Source organism: Heterocephalus glaber, unplaced genomic scaffold (assembly GCF_053883595.1).
Source record: "Heterocephalus glaber isolate CG9 unplaced genomic scaffold, H.glaber_assembly_v1.0 deba00001444, whole genome shotgun sequence".
NCBI classification, from domain to species: Eukaryota; Metazoa; Chordata; class Mammalia; order Rodentia; family Bathyergidae; genus Heterocephalus; species Heterocephalus glaber.
Genome location: NW_028258297.1, coordinates 6,849,748 through 6,866,560, shown reverse-complemented (window position 1 = coordinate 6,866,560; position 16,813 = coordinate 6,849,748). Strand labels below are relative to the sequence as shown.

At 55.0% G+C, this 16,813-nt stretch overlaps 1 protein-coding gene across 6 annotated transcripts; it reads right to left on the bottom strand.

Annotated features, from left to right (window-relative positions):
* Positions 1–7,319: 7,319 nt before the first annotated feature.
* Positions 7,320–16,332, bottom strand: Cenpm (centromere protein M). Of its 6 annotated transcripts, none has more exons than XM_087213817.1 (6): positions 16,168–16,332; positions 15,529–15,608; positions 14,014–14,121; positions 12,607–12,686; positions 11,656–11,747; positions 7,320–7,828 (listed from the first exon to the last, which is right to left on the bottom strand). In XM_087213817.1, exons 1-6 carry the CDS (start codon positions 16,222–16,224, stop codon positions 7,688–7,690), a joined length of 558 nt encoding a protein of 185 aa, XP_087069943.1. In that variant the 5' UTR covers positions 16,225–16,332; the 3' UTR covers positions 7,320–7,687. The 6 variants fall into 6 exon arrangements, with proteins under 6 accessions (XP_087069943.1, XP_004845555.1, XP_087069946.1 ...); XM_004845498.4 differs by having other exon boundaries at positions 14,014–14,106; XM_087213820.1 differs by lacking the exon at positions 16,168–16,332 and adding an exon at positions 15,800–16,124.
* Positions 16,333–16,813: the final 481 nt, after the last annotated feature.

Genomic DNA, 16,813 nt, shown 5'->3' with positions numbered 1-16,813 from the left:
TCTTTCACTTGTTGTTCCCCCATCCAACCACTCAACCATCACCCCCAGACACCAGCTGGGCGGGCTCAGACCAGAGCCTGATCTTGGCGGGATACAGACTCTGGGTGGGCTCTGCTCTGCTTCACTGGGGGTGCTCATGGCCCTGGAGCTCCCTCCACCTCCTTCTCTGCCCTTTTCAGAAAGAGCTGGTCCAGGACATCAAACATCTCAAAAACAAAAAACATCCCCAAACTGGGTGTGGCAGTCCAATCCTGGCACTCTGGGAAGCTGAGGCAGGAAGATTCCAAGTTTGAGCCCAACCTGGGCAACACAGTTTTAGTGAGATCCAGTCTCAAAGTAAAAAATAAAAAGGGCTGGGGATGCAGCTCACTGCAAAGGCCCTGAGTTCAAGCCACCAGAAATGATGTCAACAAACCACCCCCCCCCCCCGCCCGGCCCCTAGGTGACAGCCTGGCTGGCCCCGAACATCCCCCTGCACTGGTGCTGGCCAGAGAGGGAGGGAGGCAGACAGTGCGTCCGCCTGCCCCAGCCTCACCTCCCTCGTCCCTCCCCTTGGTCCTTGCTCTCCTTCCCTGTCCTCTCTGGCAGCAGTGGGAGCAAGCAGCTGGGAGCCCACAGTGGCACAGGAGGCCCAGGCTTCCTGTGTAGGTCCCCACAGAGAGGAGGTGAGCAGGTATTGCAGATGAGCCAGGTCTAGGGGAGCATGATGGGTGAGGCTGAGCATCAACGAAGGCCCCAGGGCCCAAACGGGAAGGCCAGGAGAGCTCGGGGACCACGACTGAGTGTCAGGCTGCCCAGACTCTGGCTCAAGGGTTCTAGGGAGCCATGCAGGGCTTGGGGAGGAGTGTCCTGTTGGGGAATCAGATCCACAGAGCAGCAAGGAACCTATGGCCCAGCTGATGTCCCCTGCCCCTTGGGACTCACACAATCTCCCTTGGCCTTGGGACATGGGCTGTCCCTTCCTCAGGGCAAGGGTTCAGCCTGGGGGACATACAGACCCCCAAGCACTCAGGGTTGGGAGCATAGAGCAGAGGAAGCAGTGACCCGGGACTGGGTGGGAGCTTGGGGACGAGGGACACCCACAGCAGCTGGCCAGGGCAGGCACATGGGCCCTCCAGGCAGGGGTGATGGTGTTGGGACCTGGGCTGCAGAGAGCCAGCCCTGCAGTGAGGTGTGACTCGGGACCCCCCTGGAGGGCACAGGCTGGAGATGGAGCAGGGAGGAGCTGGGCACTTGGTCTGGGCAGGGGCAACGCGGCAGCTGACCCACAGAGAGGAGTGGCTGGCCTGGCATTCTGGCTCGAGATCAAGGACTCCTGCAGACCCCCGAGGGCCACCCCAAGGGGCCTGGGCGCTGCCTCCCCATGCCCTGCCCACGGGTGAGCGGCTCTGGCAGGAAGGTGTAGGCGGTGGAGTGACTGCAAAGGAGAAGTGGTGGGGAGGTGGGTGTGGATATGGGGGTGGGTGGGGAGGCGGGGGAGCCGGGGCAGGGACCCTCCTGGGACAGAGGACTGGGCCGCAAGCCTCTACCCACACCTACCTGCCACTGCTCCTCCCTGCACTCCTTAGGGACAGAGCCCTACACAGCAGATGTCCCCTGTGGCCCTTGTGTCAGACACAGGCTGACCAGGCTGAGGCTTGAGCGAACCAAGAAGCAGATCTGTCCCCAGGACAGGGTGGCCAGTACTTCCTGAGCTACACCAAGGTCACCAGCCACATGGGGCCTCATCTCACAGCAGGATGGCAGTCGATGGCTGCTCAGCCACCTCCAGCCCCTCAGGCCCCACGTCAGAGGGGAGCTATAACTCACTGTCCCTCCCTGTCCACAGTTATTGGGCACCTGCTATGTCCCTGCACAGTGCCAGGTGCCAGGGAACAAGCTGGGAACAGGAAGACATCTGTGGGATTCATGTCTAGTGTGGGCCTGACCCCAAATCTCTTCGTTTGGGCCTCCTAAGTGGGGATCAGGGCGGAGGCCATGGCAGGCCTTGAATCTACTTGGATGATTTAGTGGTTAAGAAATTTCACCAATGTGGGAAATGTTAGGTTACAACTCAACGTATTCTTTTTCATAGCTCCCCCCCCCCGCCTTAAAATGTGACATTAAAGATTTCTTTTTTTTTTTCCGGTACCAGGGATTGAACTTGGGTCCTTGCCTTTCCCCCTTTTTTGAGACAGGGTCTTGCTAGCGTTGGTCCAGACTGGCCTAGAACTTGAGATCCTCCTGCCTCAGCCTCATAAGTACTGGGATTACCAGAATATGCCACAGTGCTTGTCTTAAATCAAGTTTACTTATTTTGTTTTCAATACTAGGGATTGAACCCATAGCCCCTGCATGCTAGTCAAGTATGCTACCACTGAGCTACATCCCTAGCCCTTTTTATTTTTAATGTTAAGACAGGGTCTCACTATGTTGGCCAGGCTGGCCTTGAACTAGCAATCTTGCCTCAGTCTCCTGAGTAGCTAGGATCACAGGTATGTACCACTACTGCAGGCAGGTTTATTTTCTTCTTTCAAGTCTTGGACATAAAGTGCTCATTGTAAAGGACATGACTCAGGAACAGCCAGATGGAGGAGGTACAGGGAGAGGTATGCGGGGGGATGAGGAGGTTCTATGCCCTCTGTGCCACCTTGCACCACTCTCCCAAGCCCTCCATGTGCCCACCAACCCGGAAGCTCTTCTGTGTCACTTTGACCCCGGAAGATGACCAAGGGAGAAAAGTTAGAAGTTTCTAAAATCAGAGTAGCAAATTTTCCTTGTTTTGATAAAGAAACATTAAATGGAACTCCTGTGCTCAAGGGATCCTCCTGCCTCAGCCTCTGGAGGAGCTGGGACTATAGGCAAGCACCATGCCCAGCCTTTTTAGTCTTTACTTCAAATACTGATATCAGGACCTCAGTGTATTCGTTAGTAGAAAATAAGGGACTTTATGGCTAAAACCCGAACTACTTGAATCTTCCTCTTGTTCTTTTCATTCACTGAATACTTTAACAAGATGATTCACTTGGGGGCTGTCAGGGAGGATATTGTCTTTCATCTTTGTCCCCTCAAAACAACCTCAGATGAGGAAACAGGCTTTGAGGGCAACGGGCCTTCTCAGGATGACCCAGCAGACATAAGGGGACCTGTGCCCTCCACGTTTGGGGACAGGGAGGGGGGAAGTGGGGCCACTCTGTACCTCTGGGACAAGCCCAGGTTGGGGCTGCAGTCCCTGGGGGCAGAGGCCCAGACCCCTCGACTGGATGTGAAACTTCGCTGAGGCCTGGGATGTGCTCCAAACATCAAAATTAGCTTTAGTCGTAATTATGCCAGTAATGGCTGAGCACGTTCTCAGGAAAGCCCAGAACAGAGCAGAAATCTGGGTAGGAAGGGAGGGGCCCCGAAGTCCCCAGGGAACCTGTTTCGGCTGTTCATTCCTGGCTTGTTTGTGCCTTTATAATCTGCAGAAGGCACAGGGAGATGGAGGCGAAGGTGGGCTTGGCGTTTCAGCACGGGTCATCCCTGCGGACGCCTCTGATCCCCGCTGTGGAGACTCCCTTTGCTCTGCTCCTGTGCTGAGCTCTGACAAACAAGGACACTGCTTTGGGCCTCAGACTGGGAGTAGCAGGAGTGGCAGGGTGTGTGCCCGCTGGGAGACCCTGGCCTGTCCCTTGACCATGCTGGGCAGGTCACCGCCTACCCCCACATCCTCTCTCCCTACACATGTTCACATGTGTGCGTACACACACACACACACGCAGATACTCTGGCCCTCCTCAGGGTTCCCAGCTGGGGAGCCCTAGCCATTCTCGGAGCATGGCCCTGGGGAGGGGGACGGGGGCCCTCCGTGTGAGGCTTGCCAGGAAACCACAGCCCTGTGGCGTGGGCTCCCTACCTCCTGGGGGCCGTGCAGCAGGTGTCCTGGCTGCAGGAGGCTGAGGCCAGGTGGCAGGATGGAGGCTGGAGCAGGAAGCTCCGCAGGGCTGTCCTCAGGCTTCACAAAGGACACACAGCAGGGAGAAGGAGCCACTGGCTCTGGGCCTCCTGTGGGCTCTGGCCCTTGTGAATGCACAGCCAACACCATGAGCAGACACCTCAGTACCCACTGAACTAGGTGAGCACCTACTAGGCACCGGGCAGCAGCAGGGAAGCAGAGTCAAAGGACTTGGCAGACAGGGGATGAGATGTGCCGGGGTGGAGCGGCAGGGGGAGAAACATTCTGGAAGGAAGGACGGTGGTAATTAGGGGTCGAGCTTAAATGGGAATCAGAGAGGCCTGGAGAGAGGATGACCTTGGAACAGACAGGGAACAGTGTGAGCACTGCACAGTGACCAGAACAGGGCCGGTGCCACCATTCCTGGCTCACAAGGAAGGGAAGCCAAGAGAGGGGAAGGGGACCAGCCAGTCAGTCCCCAGGCCTGGAGTCCTCCCCCAGGTCTGGGTGCAGACAGTGCAGGGAGTGGGGCCAGCCCAGCCCTGGGAACCTGTGGCCCTTCAGAGAGAGCTGGGCTCTTATGCCCCTCAAACACTGGCCCCTTCCTAGGTGGTCTGTGGCACCTCCTTGTCCTAAGTGGGAGGTAGCTCCTGTGCAGGTGGGGGTACAGGGAACGGGCTACCCACCATCCCTCCCTGAGCTGGTCCTCAGCAGCCCCAGCCCCTGGCCAGGTCACCGAGGTGGGCTCACAGCTGAGTGTGGAGGGCTGGCAGCTGCTACCTTGTTTCTCTGCCCCCTGCCGTTGTCTCCCTTTACCCCCTTCCACAATGGGCCACCCTTCTGGCCCTGGGGTCTGGGGGAGAGGGGGATATACCAGCTGGCACCTTTTGACCGGGTCCCCGAGTGCAGGAGCCCCGCCAGCAGGCCCAGCAGGCTGTGTGTGCTGGGACAGGCATGGTGGGGCTGTCTCAGGGCTGTGGAGGGCTCCCTGTACCCAGCCCTGCAGGCCACTAACTGGGAGAGTGGACACAGGACAGGCACAAGGTCTGGCTCTTTCGTTTCTCAGCCTCATGGGAACCCGAGAGGTGTAACAGGTGGGGCGTGGAGGGAAGTGACTGGCCTAGGTCACAGTGCGCCTCCCGGGCCAGCTCCTTTCCCAGCACCACTTCCTCTGTGGCCAGGTGCGGCCTCTGGCCCCTGCTCCCCGGGAACAGCAGATTCCCAGTGCCACGCTACAGGGCACCCTCTTCGATAGGGGCCCAGGCCTGCAAGGATGGAACATGGCACCAGACTGGGGCTCCTGCTGCAGAGAATGGGAGTTCCCTGGGGCAGGCCTAGGGGCTCACTTCGATGAGGTGGCTTAATGGGGACAAACAAATCTGTGACCTTGAGCAAGGCCTGCGTGAATCTTGGACATCTCACCCAAAACCTGCTTTCCTAAGCTCATGAAAGCAGGGACCTGGTGGCTTCCAGGCCCAGCAGAGGAAGCATCTCCTGTGGGACCCTCAGGCTGCCACCTACTCAGATCTGTGACCCAGGGTCCTTGCCCACCCTCAAAAACTGCCTCCAAGCTGGGCATGGTAGCGCATGCCTATAATCCGAGCACTGGGGAGGCTGAGGCAGGAGGACTGCTATGAGTTTGAGGCCAGCCTGAACTACACAGTAAGACCCTGTCTCAAAAAACCAAGAAAAGAAAAACCTGCCTCTAATCATCAAGACCCCATTCTACATAAGAGGGCAGGTGACCTCCCTGAGGTCAGGGTGTCACAATGCAGGTGAACCAGCCTCCTGCCTCCCTCTCACCAGAGCCCCAGGCACAATTCCAGGCACATATGGCACAGGGATGGTCACACTGCCTCCCTCATAACCCTCTAGGACCCTCCTATGGGCCTCAGGGTGGTGTGAAGCAACTACTCTGTCCATCCATCTCTAGCCTTCTGGGGACAGCAGGTCTGAGGGCACCTGACTGCCATCCACATGTCACTCGGCTCTGCTGTGAGGCAGGGGCAGGCCACCTCCCACCCTGAGGCGGCCTCTCAGTTCTAGACCCTGCCAAGTTCGGCAGGGAGCTGGCAGCAGTGACATGTCAAGTTCCCCCAGCACTTGGAAGGCTCCCAGGTCCTCGCTGGAGAATGCGATGCCATTTCTCTTGTTAAATGGCACCAGGTGGGAAAGAAAATGTGGCACAGGGACCTGGGGCAAGAGATGTGCCCATGCTGGCTGGAGGCAGGGTCAAGGCGGTGGGATGGCCTCGTGCCTGCAGCAAAGGTGAGGTTCCCAGGAGAGGGGCAGGCTATGTCCACAGCAGCCTCCCCATCAGTCCCCAGTGGCCCTCCCCACCCCCAGCGCCTTGCAGAGCCTGCTTTATAGCCCAGGGCCCTGAGGACAGTGCTTGTCTCGGGAGGCCCCAGGCCTTCTGAGGCCACCTCCTGGGCCTCTGCTCCTGGCTTCAGGGACTCTGTTCTACCTCTCCTGTCCCCAGCTCAGGCCCGTTAAGCAGAGATGCCGCACGCTGGGCAACCAATGCACAGGGCCACTGGGCTGGCTCAGCTGCAACTGGCTGTGTGACAGAGGCCGATAATAGTCTCAGTTTCACAAACTGTGGAATGGGGAAACATTGGTGACCTCACAGGTCTGTTGGGAGGGTGAAGGAGTGGCTGCTCTGTGAGAAGAGCTCGGTGAAGCATGATATGCCTGAGAATATCAGGTGACACATGGGGCCTCAACCAGAATCCGCACAGCTGAGCTCCTTGCTGGGGCCAGGCGGCTACCTCGGAGCAGCCAGGTAGAACAAGGCCTCACTGCACACAGGCGACATGGGTGGCCCGGGCCAGGTTCTGGTGGCAGGCCTTGCCCTCAAGGCACTGACAAGGGTTAGAAGTTGGCCCCTCTTCTACAGACAAGCAGGAGCCTGGCTGCACTGGTGATGCAGGTGACACCAAAGCTCAGGCCAGGGTGTCAAGCAGGGCCAGCCTGGGGCTAGGGGCAGGTGAGGGCAGGAAGTACCTGGCTCTCCTGCCAGGGACCCCTCCTGCCAGGCTGCCCCTCGCCCCAGCTCTGTGCGCCTTCCCCTCTCCCTGCGGGGCTTTGACCTGGATGACAGGGTTTCAGGGCCTCGCCCCAGCACTTCCACAAATATCCGAGTAGGTCTGAGGCAGGAGGAGGTACCGGTCACCTTGTAATCTCTCCCTGCCCACACAGCTTCTCAAGGCCGCACACACCTCTGACCGTGGCGGCGCAATTCCCAGTTCTTGTGCCAAGCTCTTCGTGATTCCAAGTAACAATTACTGTTCAAGCGCCTCCCACCTCATGCTCTGAGAACCACCAAGGAAACACACACCCGTAGGGAGTAGCACAGCCTCAGAGACCTCCCCTGTCACGTCATTCAACCCTCACAATGCGACACTGTGGGCAGACCATCTCTATTTATACCTGGGGAAACTGAGGTTCCCAGGGGCAACAACCAGGTTCCTAGGCAGAGCAGGGGCAGGATGTGGGGTCCCACTAGGCTCATGGAGCCCACAGAACCCCCACCCTCTGCACTGTTCTGAGTCAGTTTCCTCATCTGCAAAGTCAGATGGTGGAGGAGACCAGTGATTTTCAGAACTTTTTTAGCCACCGGCCTTTTGTTCTAGTGAAACCTTAAGTAGCAATGTGGTATCACAAGATGAGGATGCAGCCTCCGGCAGAGTGAGTGGGGAGCGTGGGACAGGAGGCCGGGAGCTGGCCCGGCCTGCCATGCCCTGCCTGTCCTCACCAGCAGCGGAGGGGCCCTCACAGCTCCTCCAGCGGGGGGCTCTCGGGGCTCCGCAGCAGTGACAGCAGGTTTAGCGCTGAGACGCCAGGCACGTGGCCGGCGCAGATCTGCAGCATGCGCACCAGGCGCTGCGCCATGCTGGCTCGGAAGCCGTCCACCTGCAGGGAAGGCAGAGGAAGGGTATGAGTAGGCTGGGCTGTGGGGCTGGGGCGGGGACCTGGGCTCCATCCTGGCCACACCGCACCATGCAACTTCCCGCCACCCGGGCTTGCCCAGCCTTTCAAATGACCTCCAGGACAGCTGAGGGTAGGGGGGCCAGACGGGCACTGACTCCGCGTATTTGTACCCCGCCACTTGTCACCCACGACCTCCTTGGTACAACAGCCAGTGGGGACTTCTCAGTCCACACTGCACTGAGCCACTGAAATGCGACAGCTCCTCGACCCTGTAAGAATGCGATCTGGTTCCTGCCACTCACACTGCTCCCTCCTCTCTGGCCAGCATCGGAACGCTGGGGTTCCAGGGCTTGCTCTTTGGAGTTGGCCTCCCACATTCAATCCCTAGGTGACCTCATCCCCTTCTGTGGCTTTGAAGCCACCTAACTGCTGATGTCACACACGTTACTGCTGCAGACCTTCTCTCTGAACACCGTGTGCAGCTGTGTGCGCCACCTCCCCCCTAGACTGTCAGAAGCCACCTCGGCCAGAGGCCCAGGTTTGCCCTGCAGTCTTGCTCACCTCCGCCGAAGCCACACACACTTTCCAGTCACCAGGCCAGAAACTTCAAACATCCTTGACTCCTCTTTTTGTCACATCTCACATCTGGCCATCAGCACATTCTCTCCCCTCTACCAGGGAAACAGCCAGGGTAGTGGACCACCCTACTGGGCTCTTCCCCAGCCACCACTGAGTGCAGGTCGCTCTCAGCTCTCCCAGAAAAAGCCCTCAGACCAAGCTCTCATCTCTGCCCTCGCCCCCTTGGGCCCCTCTCTCCATAGCAGCCAGAGGAGCCTCTTTGAACCAAGTCAGCCTCATCTGTCCGGGGTCCCAGGTTCCCCAGCAGCTCCAGTCTTCCTCTGATAAAAGCCACAGCCTTTACCATGACCCCCGAGGTGGGGTGGACCTGGCCCACTGCTGATTCCCCCACCCCCGGCCTCTGCTGGCTGGGCTCCAGATCCCTGGGCCTCCCTGTCATATTCTGGTGACACCAGGCAAGTTCCCGACGTAGTGCCTGTTTTTGCCGTTGCTTCTGCCATCGAGCATGCTCTGCCATCACGGCCCGGCCTTCTGTTCCTTCAAGTCTGTCTCACCTTTGAAGTGCAGCCTCGGGGTCAGTCTACATCTTGTCCCTTTCCCTCCACCTGACCTCCTTCACCCCTCTCCCTGTTTCAGTGCCGAGGTCCAACCCCAGGTCATACATGTTCCGCAGGTGCTCTGCCACTGAGCTATATCTCTTGCTATGCTGCCTAGGTTGGTCTTAGTTTCTGGGCTCAACTGTCCAGGTGGAAGCCTGACCCCCCCGCCAGCCTCCCATAGGTCACTGCACCAGGCACCAGAATTTTTACTGTTCTGTTCTACGCTGTGCCCCTAGTGCTTGGAACGGCTCACTGCATATGCATAAGAAGTATTTGTTGAATGAGTCCTGATCTAAATTCTTCGGCCTTTGCCCCAACCCCATCCTCAAGCTGCTGCTATGGCTTGGGATCCACAGTTGGCCCCTCCCGTCCATACACTGCCTTTAGAGACAAAGCCCCAAGCCCAAGTCTGACCACGGTCCCAACTTCGTCCGTGACTTACTGGAAGAAATGACTCAATTCCATGCCAGGCTTCCAAGGCCCAGGGAGTCCTCCTGCTGTTGTGCACATTATGTGTTTGATTCTGACTTTGTCCCTAGCTTCTGAGAGGATGGTGCCAGTGTTGACCTCATCTGTGTGCTCCGCCAGCAGACCCTGGGAATTGCTCCACTGGGTGAATCACACACCTCCCCAGATGTGTTTCCTGGTCTGGAAAGGGGGCTGGCAATTCCTGCCACAGAAAGGCCTTAAAACACGGTGAGGCTCAAACTTGATTCTGTAGGAGGGTGCGCTCTGGGAAGGACCACACAGGCCTGTGGAGTAATGAAGGTCCACACATGGCGGGCGTCACTTGAAGGATGCAGGTCCACGCTCTGAGCGGGTATTTTTGCAGCCCCTGAGGCTGACTGGAAACAGGTGGGACCTCTGCTTCCTACACGGCCTTATCTTGAGTCAGTTCTTAGGCTAGAAGAGGACCCAGACCTGGTATGGCCTGCCACCTCATGGCCACACACAAAACTGCACCACTTGTGATAAGCTTAGCAGGTGCACCGCCACCCACACATGCCCGAGTTGTGATGATTCTTCAGTTAGGGAAAAGAAAACTAAGACTTGAGGGGAGGCCTACGGGAGAAAGGTGGCTTGCTCAAAGCCACACATCAGCAGGCTAATGTGGAGAGGCAGCTGGATACCAGCTGGATGGCCCTGACTTACAAGCTGTGACAGTTTCCACAGGTTTGCTTTGAGGAAAGTCTGGCAGGGAGGCAGTTCAGGTGTGCCAGGACCTCAGGGTTCAGTCTATAAGATCCATCAGGAGTTTTAAAAATAGTCACCCAATTTGAAAAAAAACCCAAAACTGTGATGAAAACTGGGTGTGGTACCACACGCCTGTAATGCCAGCACTCTGGTAGGCTGAGGCAGGAAGATGGCAAGTTCCAGACCAGCTCGGGCAACTTAGCAGCTTGGTGAGACCCACATCAAAATAAAAAATAAAAAGCTAGGCGTGGTGGTGCACACCTGTAACCAATCCCAGCACTCGGGAGGCTGAGGCAGGAGAATCATAGTGAGTTCAAGGACAGCCTGAGCTACATAGTGAGTTTGAGGCCAGCCTGAATTACACAGCAAAACACTCTAAAAAAAAAAACACCAAAAATCAAAAAAACAAAATAAAAAAATAAAAAAGTGTCTGGGGATGTAGCTCAGTGAGAAGGCCTAGGGTTCAACTCCCGGTACTGGAAAAACAAAACAAAACACCCACACAAATTTGTGACGCAGTAGTTTGTGCGCCTTTATCAATGTGCTGGTCCAGGGCCGACCTAGACCAGGCCTAACAACTAGAACATGGCCAGAGCGGTAGTGAGGTCTGCCTAACCCTAATGTAACACGCAAACATGCCATTTCCATGGTGACAGTCACAGACACTGCTATTCCTCCGGACACACTTGTTTAGACTGGCAATGCTCAATTTCACTTAGAGGTTAGCAGGGAAAAAGAAGTAATTTCTTTTTTCTTATCTGTTTTCACAGATCCTCTGAATTCTGCCCTCAGACCAGATAGGGGAGAAGGATATTGGGCGGACTCGGTTTTCTCTGCATTACATCACTTTGCCTTTGGGAACAGGAGTCAGACCCAGAAGAGTGCAAAGACAGATTTTCAAAATGAACTTTAAAACTAGTAAACGGATCCCCCAGGCAAGTGAGCAGGCCTGGCGCATGGGTGGGCAGCCCTTGAAAGCCCTAGCACCCCTCCCCGGGAGCACCTGGGCTCCTGCTGAGGACCTCACGCTATAAGCCCAGCCACCCACCACCCAGCAAGTGTCCGTCCCCATTGCCTGCTTGTGCCCTGCTCTGGCTGGGACTGGACAAACCCTACAATCCAGGGAGCCAGGGGACATCAGGCACGTGACTTCCGAGGAGACACGAGGACACATTGGTTGATGAAACACTTAATGACACCTGGTTTCAGAAGTAGGGCAGTGAGATATCAATCTGGACCCACAGGTGTACACACGAGACTTCCCAAGGCACAGGTTAGCCGAGGTCACGGCCAGGGAGCAGAAGAGCCAGGGTCTGGTGTCTCCCTCCACATGGCAGCCACCTCATCTGGGGACTTGATGACCCTTCCACAAGCATTCCTGATATGCCCTTTCCCGCACCTGAGTGTAACACCCACCACCGAAATCGGTATCCTCACCTCCAGGTCACAGAAGAGCAGGGGGCTTCGGTAGGTGTGGGCCAGCTTCCTGACTGTGTTCCGGTGGATGCTGCAGTGGCTGTCCTGCCCAGCTGCAAAGAGGCCAGAGATCTGCAGGCTGCACCCAGGGGCCCTTGGACAAAGCACTCACTGCCCCCTCGAGGTGCCAGTTTCTTACTAGTCCTGTTCTGCATCTTTTCTGGCCAGTTGAGACCAACAATTACAATAAAGCTGAAAGGGCTTAGAGATAGTGCTCTGTAACACACAAGACTCCTCATTACGAAACAAGACAGTGAGCACTCCTGCCCTGAGGAGTGACTGCAGAGCTGCTGAATCGCTGTGCAGAAGTTACAGGCACTTTTTATTCACCAGTGCTTATTGCGAATGATCTGCGCTAGGTCCTCCCCTCAGGCTCAGTTTAGCTCAAGAGGCAGACAGGTCACACATGTCATGTCCCAGGTGCCAGTGGGGGCACTGGAGCTGAGTTCTGAGGTATTCGTAGGGTTAGTAAGACAAAGGGCACAAAGTATTGGAGAGAAGCTGCATGAGCTCTCCCCGTTTAGTCACAGGGCCTAGGGCAAATTGCTTAACCTCATGACCAGTTTCCTCAGTTATAAAACTGGGCTGTTACCTACCCCAATGGGTAATGATATGAAAAACAAAACAACTACAAATCATATCTGGCACAGGGAGAGCTCAGTAAGGTTGAGCTGTTACCATTTCCACTGCCAGAGAACGACAGCTGACTCCAAGACTGAGAGCAATGGAGGGTGACACTAGACACAGAGGCAGAGGCCAAAGAGCAAAACACTGTCCCAGAGGAGTTTGGCTTAGACTCTGAAAGCTGCAGGGTGTCAGCGACAGCGCTGAGCAGTAGTGGGGTTATTGGTCCTCCGTCACTCAGGTTGCCGCTCTCCTTCAAGGGTGGCAGGTGAGGAGGGGCACACTTACCCCCTGTGGCCAGGAAGCACACCTTGCCCAGGAAGAAGCCGGCGTCCAAGTGGCACAGGGACTTCTCCACATTCTGCAGGCTTTGGGTGCCAGGCCGGGTGAGAAAACAAACCAGAAGACAAAACTTCAGAACAGAGACCACAGGACCCCCTGCTCCTGGATCCGAGGGTGGAGAATAAAAAGAGGGTAACAGGAACACCCCTGGAGGGACACTGTTCTTTCTTTCCTCTCCTTTCTTTTCTCTCTCTTTCTCTCTTTTTTTTGGTACCAGGGATTGAACTCGGGACCTTGCGCTTTTGAGGCAGGTGGCGAAACCACTGAGCTAAACCCCGGCCCTGGACACTGTTCTTTAATTAAAAAAAAACTACTTTTAATCCCAAAGTGACTCATGCTTGTAAAATAATCAAATAGTAAATACAGGGGCAAACATAGAAAGTAAACGTCCCCTCTCCCAGGACCACCCTTCACTCCCAACTCCTGAAACAGTTTGGGCTATAACTCTTAGAACCCTTTTCATATCCAAACACAGCAGTCTGTAGAAGCTTCTACCTTTTGGGTACCACACGGACCCGGTCAAACTCCTTATCGCACTGCACCAGTGTGGATATGGTTTCACAGTGTCCTTCAGGGCTTCGTGTGTTGAAATTTGATTCCCATGATTTGGTATTAAGAAGGTGGCAAGGTAACTGGTTTAGAGGTGAGGCTTTGGAGGTGTTTAAGATGAGACACGGTCCCGACTGATGCTGGGGCTTTCATAAGGAGAGGAAGAGATACACACCTGTCTCCTCTTCTCTCACCATTGCCTGCGGACTCTGCCAGCAGGAAAGCCATCACCAGGTGCGGCCCCTTGACCTTGGACCTCCACAACTGTGAGGCCAAATAAACCTCTTTTCTTTTTTGCAGTACTGAGGCTTGAACCCCGGGCCTTAGTACTGAACTACATCCCTAGCCCCCTTTAAAAAACTTTTTAATTTGAGACAAGGTCTTGCTAAGTTCTTAAGTTGTCCAGGGAGGAGGATTGTGTGAGTTTGAGCTCAGCCTGGACAACTTATCGAGACCTTGGCTCAAACTAAAAAAAGAGAAGGGCTGGGAATGTAGCTGAGTCCAAAGGCCCTGGGTTCAATCTCTAGTACCATAGGGAGAGAAAGGGGTAGGGGGAGAGGGAGAGACAGATTGTTAAATGAACAAATGACACTCTTGGGACTCATCAGTGTCTTTCATTTGTTTATTTTTTCATCAGTGTCTTTCAAAAGCCCGCAGTGGCCACTGGCTCCTCCCTCTTCATCCTTTAGGTCCACCCCAGGGAGCCTTTCTCCACCTCCCTTCCTCCCGTCACAGGGAGGCCCCATCCCAGCACCCTTCCAAGACAGCTCTGCCTGAGTCCTGATGCCCAGCCCTGGCTCTCACCTGTACTTGCTGTGAAGGTTAATCACAAACACGACCAGGTCAATGCGGGGTCGATTCACGTTGGAGGGCAGAGGGAGGGACTTGGCCAAGTGACTGAAAAACAAACAACTGCAGGACTAAAGCTGCACACCCATCTCACAGTGACCTTCACACAACACCCACCCAGGAGAAGAGGCCGGCACACACTCTGGGCAGGAACTCAACCACTGAGCTCCGAGGCTTTCCTTAAAGCCTCTACTTCTGCCCATATCCACAAGTTCCTACTACTCATCTTCCCTTTTCCCAGATAATTAAGAAATACCAAAAAGTACAATAACTATAAAAGTTTAAAATACAAGGCCAGGGATTTAGCTCAGTGGTTCCATCAGCTGCCCTGCAAGCACAAGGACCCAAGTTTGATCCCCAGTACCAAAAAAAAGTTTAAAACACAGAACCCCCAAAAGTCTAGTCACCTAGAAATTACTATTAGCATTAGGATATTTTTCTGTACATCTCTTCATGTACATAATGTACACAATTCAAACAATAAGTATAGGATAACAGCATTAATTTAATTTGAATGGAACAGAAGCAAAATAAAGTAGAGCTGAAAAAGTGGATGTATTTTGGATAAACTTTTTTCTTATTCTTTTTTTTGTTGTGGCAGTACTGAGGGTTGATCCCAGGGCCTCACATATGCTAAGGAAGCAAATGCTCTATCACTGAGCTACATCCCCAGCTCTTATTTTTATTTTGAAATGGGGACTCACTAAGTTGCACAGGCCGGCCTTGAACTTGCAATCCCTCCTACCTCAGCCTCCACCACATCCTGTTGTCGACATTATTATTATATCCATTCATAGTTTGCTGACTTTAACTCTAAACTCAGCCCAACGAAGCTGCCACTGTCACTACGGGGGGGAAGGATTGGGGAGTTCTTGTTAGCAACTGAATGCTGCAGCTGTGAAGAGATAACTATTCTTACTCATAACTCCATCTTGTTTTTGCTCCACGAATGTAGGCAATTTGGTTTTTTGTTTGTTTGTTTGTTTGTGGTACTGGGTATTGAATCCAGGGACTTTGCACCGAGCTACATTCCTAGCTTTTGCGTTGAACTTTTACTGTGCTGACACATTTCTAGCATCCTCTCCCCTTAAAGGATTTTTTGAAGCTGCATGTGGCTTGTAACCCCAGCACCTCCAGAGGCTGAGGCAGGAGGACTACAAGTTCAAGACTAGCCTGGGAAATTTAGTGCCTCAAAATAAAAAGGCTTGGGATATAGCTCAGTGCAAAGGCCCTGGGTTCAATCCCCAGTACTGGGAGGGGGTAGTTTCCTTGAATCATTTATTTATTTATTACGACACAGTCTTGCTATGTAGTCCAGGTTGTCATCAAACTCAGATCCTCCTGCCTCTGCCTCCCAAATGCTGGGATTACAGGCGTGCACCTCCACACCCGGCTTGAATCTTGAATCTTAATTGACAACCATCGATCGATCACCTACACTGTCCCTCACGCCGGGTCTCGGGTACTTACACCCGCATCTCGGACGCGCAATCCTCCTTGAGCATGGAGTCCGCCAGCTGCTGCAGAAGAGCATCCTCCACGCCCACCAGCTGCCAGGGAGAGAAAGCGTGGGGTGGAGACTGGGCGGGGGGGGGGGGTTGTGTGTGTGCCCTCGAGAGAGAGTCCGGCGCCGTGACGCCCTTCCTGGGGATCAGGCCACAGCCCGAAGTAGGCTGGAGGGAGCTATCACCCGAGAGGAGGCCCCCGCGAGGACCCAATCTAGGCTTGGCGCTGCACTTACTCTCGACCCTCAATCTCTCCCGGGCCTCCTGGCCCCCCGAAGAGGGAAGGGAACTTGCAGAGGCGGCCAGACCCAGGGACACTAGAAAACCAAGTCTGGGCTAGGATGTCCAATTCGGCCAGTGAGCACGCCGCGCGCCTCACTACTTTCACCAATCAGAAACCGGGAAATCTGCCGCGCATCTATTTGTGAGTACGGCCTCCAGCCTCCGAGAGTGGCTACCCTGATTGGCTCAAAGGATGGTTCTCCCGCCTACCGCACTTGGCCGGAATAGCGCGCGCCATCCCTCAGAGAGCGCAGAGCCCAGGACGGCAGAGGAGCAACTAAGCAAGGAGGCAGACCGGGGCCACCAGGCCGCAGGTACTTACCAAGATGGTGGCCATGTTCAGGCCAGGCAGCTTGTCCAGTGGCCTCAACACCGACATTCTCGTGGCAGACCGAACGGCTACTCTCAAAGCCTGCGCCGACCTTTCAAACCTCCCCGAGCTCCGCCCCTAGTGGGTGCGAGGGGCACGTGACCCTCTCTGGGCGGGGCTTCAGGGCGGGGCGGGACGCTCTTAAAAGAACCGCTACCTCCTTTTCAACCGGGCGGCTCAGTGCTGGCCCCGGACCGTGTAGGTGCTGGACATATCTTTTTTTTTTTTTTTTTTTGGTACCAGGGATCGAACTCGGGTCCTTGCGCTTGCGCAGCAGGCTACGAAACCACTGAGCTAAATCCCCGGCCTGGACATATCTTGTGTACCACGTTTCAGGGAAAGATTTTCAGCGTTCATTCGTTGTCTTGTATTCATTCACCTCCTTCACGGTAGTTTTGATTTGTTCCAGACCTGCCTCTCCTTTGTCTTCCTGTCTCAAATGGCTATCCTTGCAGTTGCTCAGAACAAAAGCTTGGATGGTTCTTGACTGTTCTTTATACTGCATATCCAGTCTGTAAACAAAGCCCTCCTGTTCTGGGCATTGAACTCAGGGACGCTCTACCACTGAGCCCACCTCCAACACTTTATTTTTATTTTG

Bases quoted from the DNA above. Each gene is read 5' to 3' on its own strand.
- Cenpm (XM_087213817.1), bottom strand. From the start codon at position 16,224: ATGTCGGTGTTGAGGCCACTGGACAAGCTGCCTGGCCTGAACATGGCC. The intron at 15,609-16,167 runs GTAAGTACCTGC...TCTCCCTGGCAG, and splicing joins TGAACATGGCCACCATCTTG to CTGGTGGGCGTGGAGGATGC. The intron at 12,687-14,013 runs GTGAGAGCCAGG...TGGCACCCAAAG, and splicing joins AACCTTCACAGCAAGTACAG to CCTGCAGAATGTGGAGAAGT.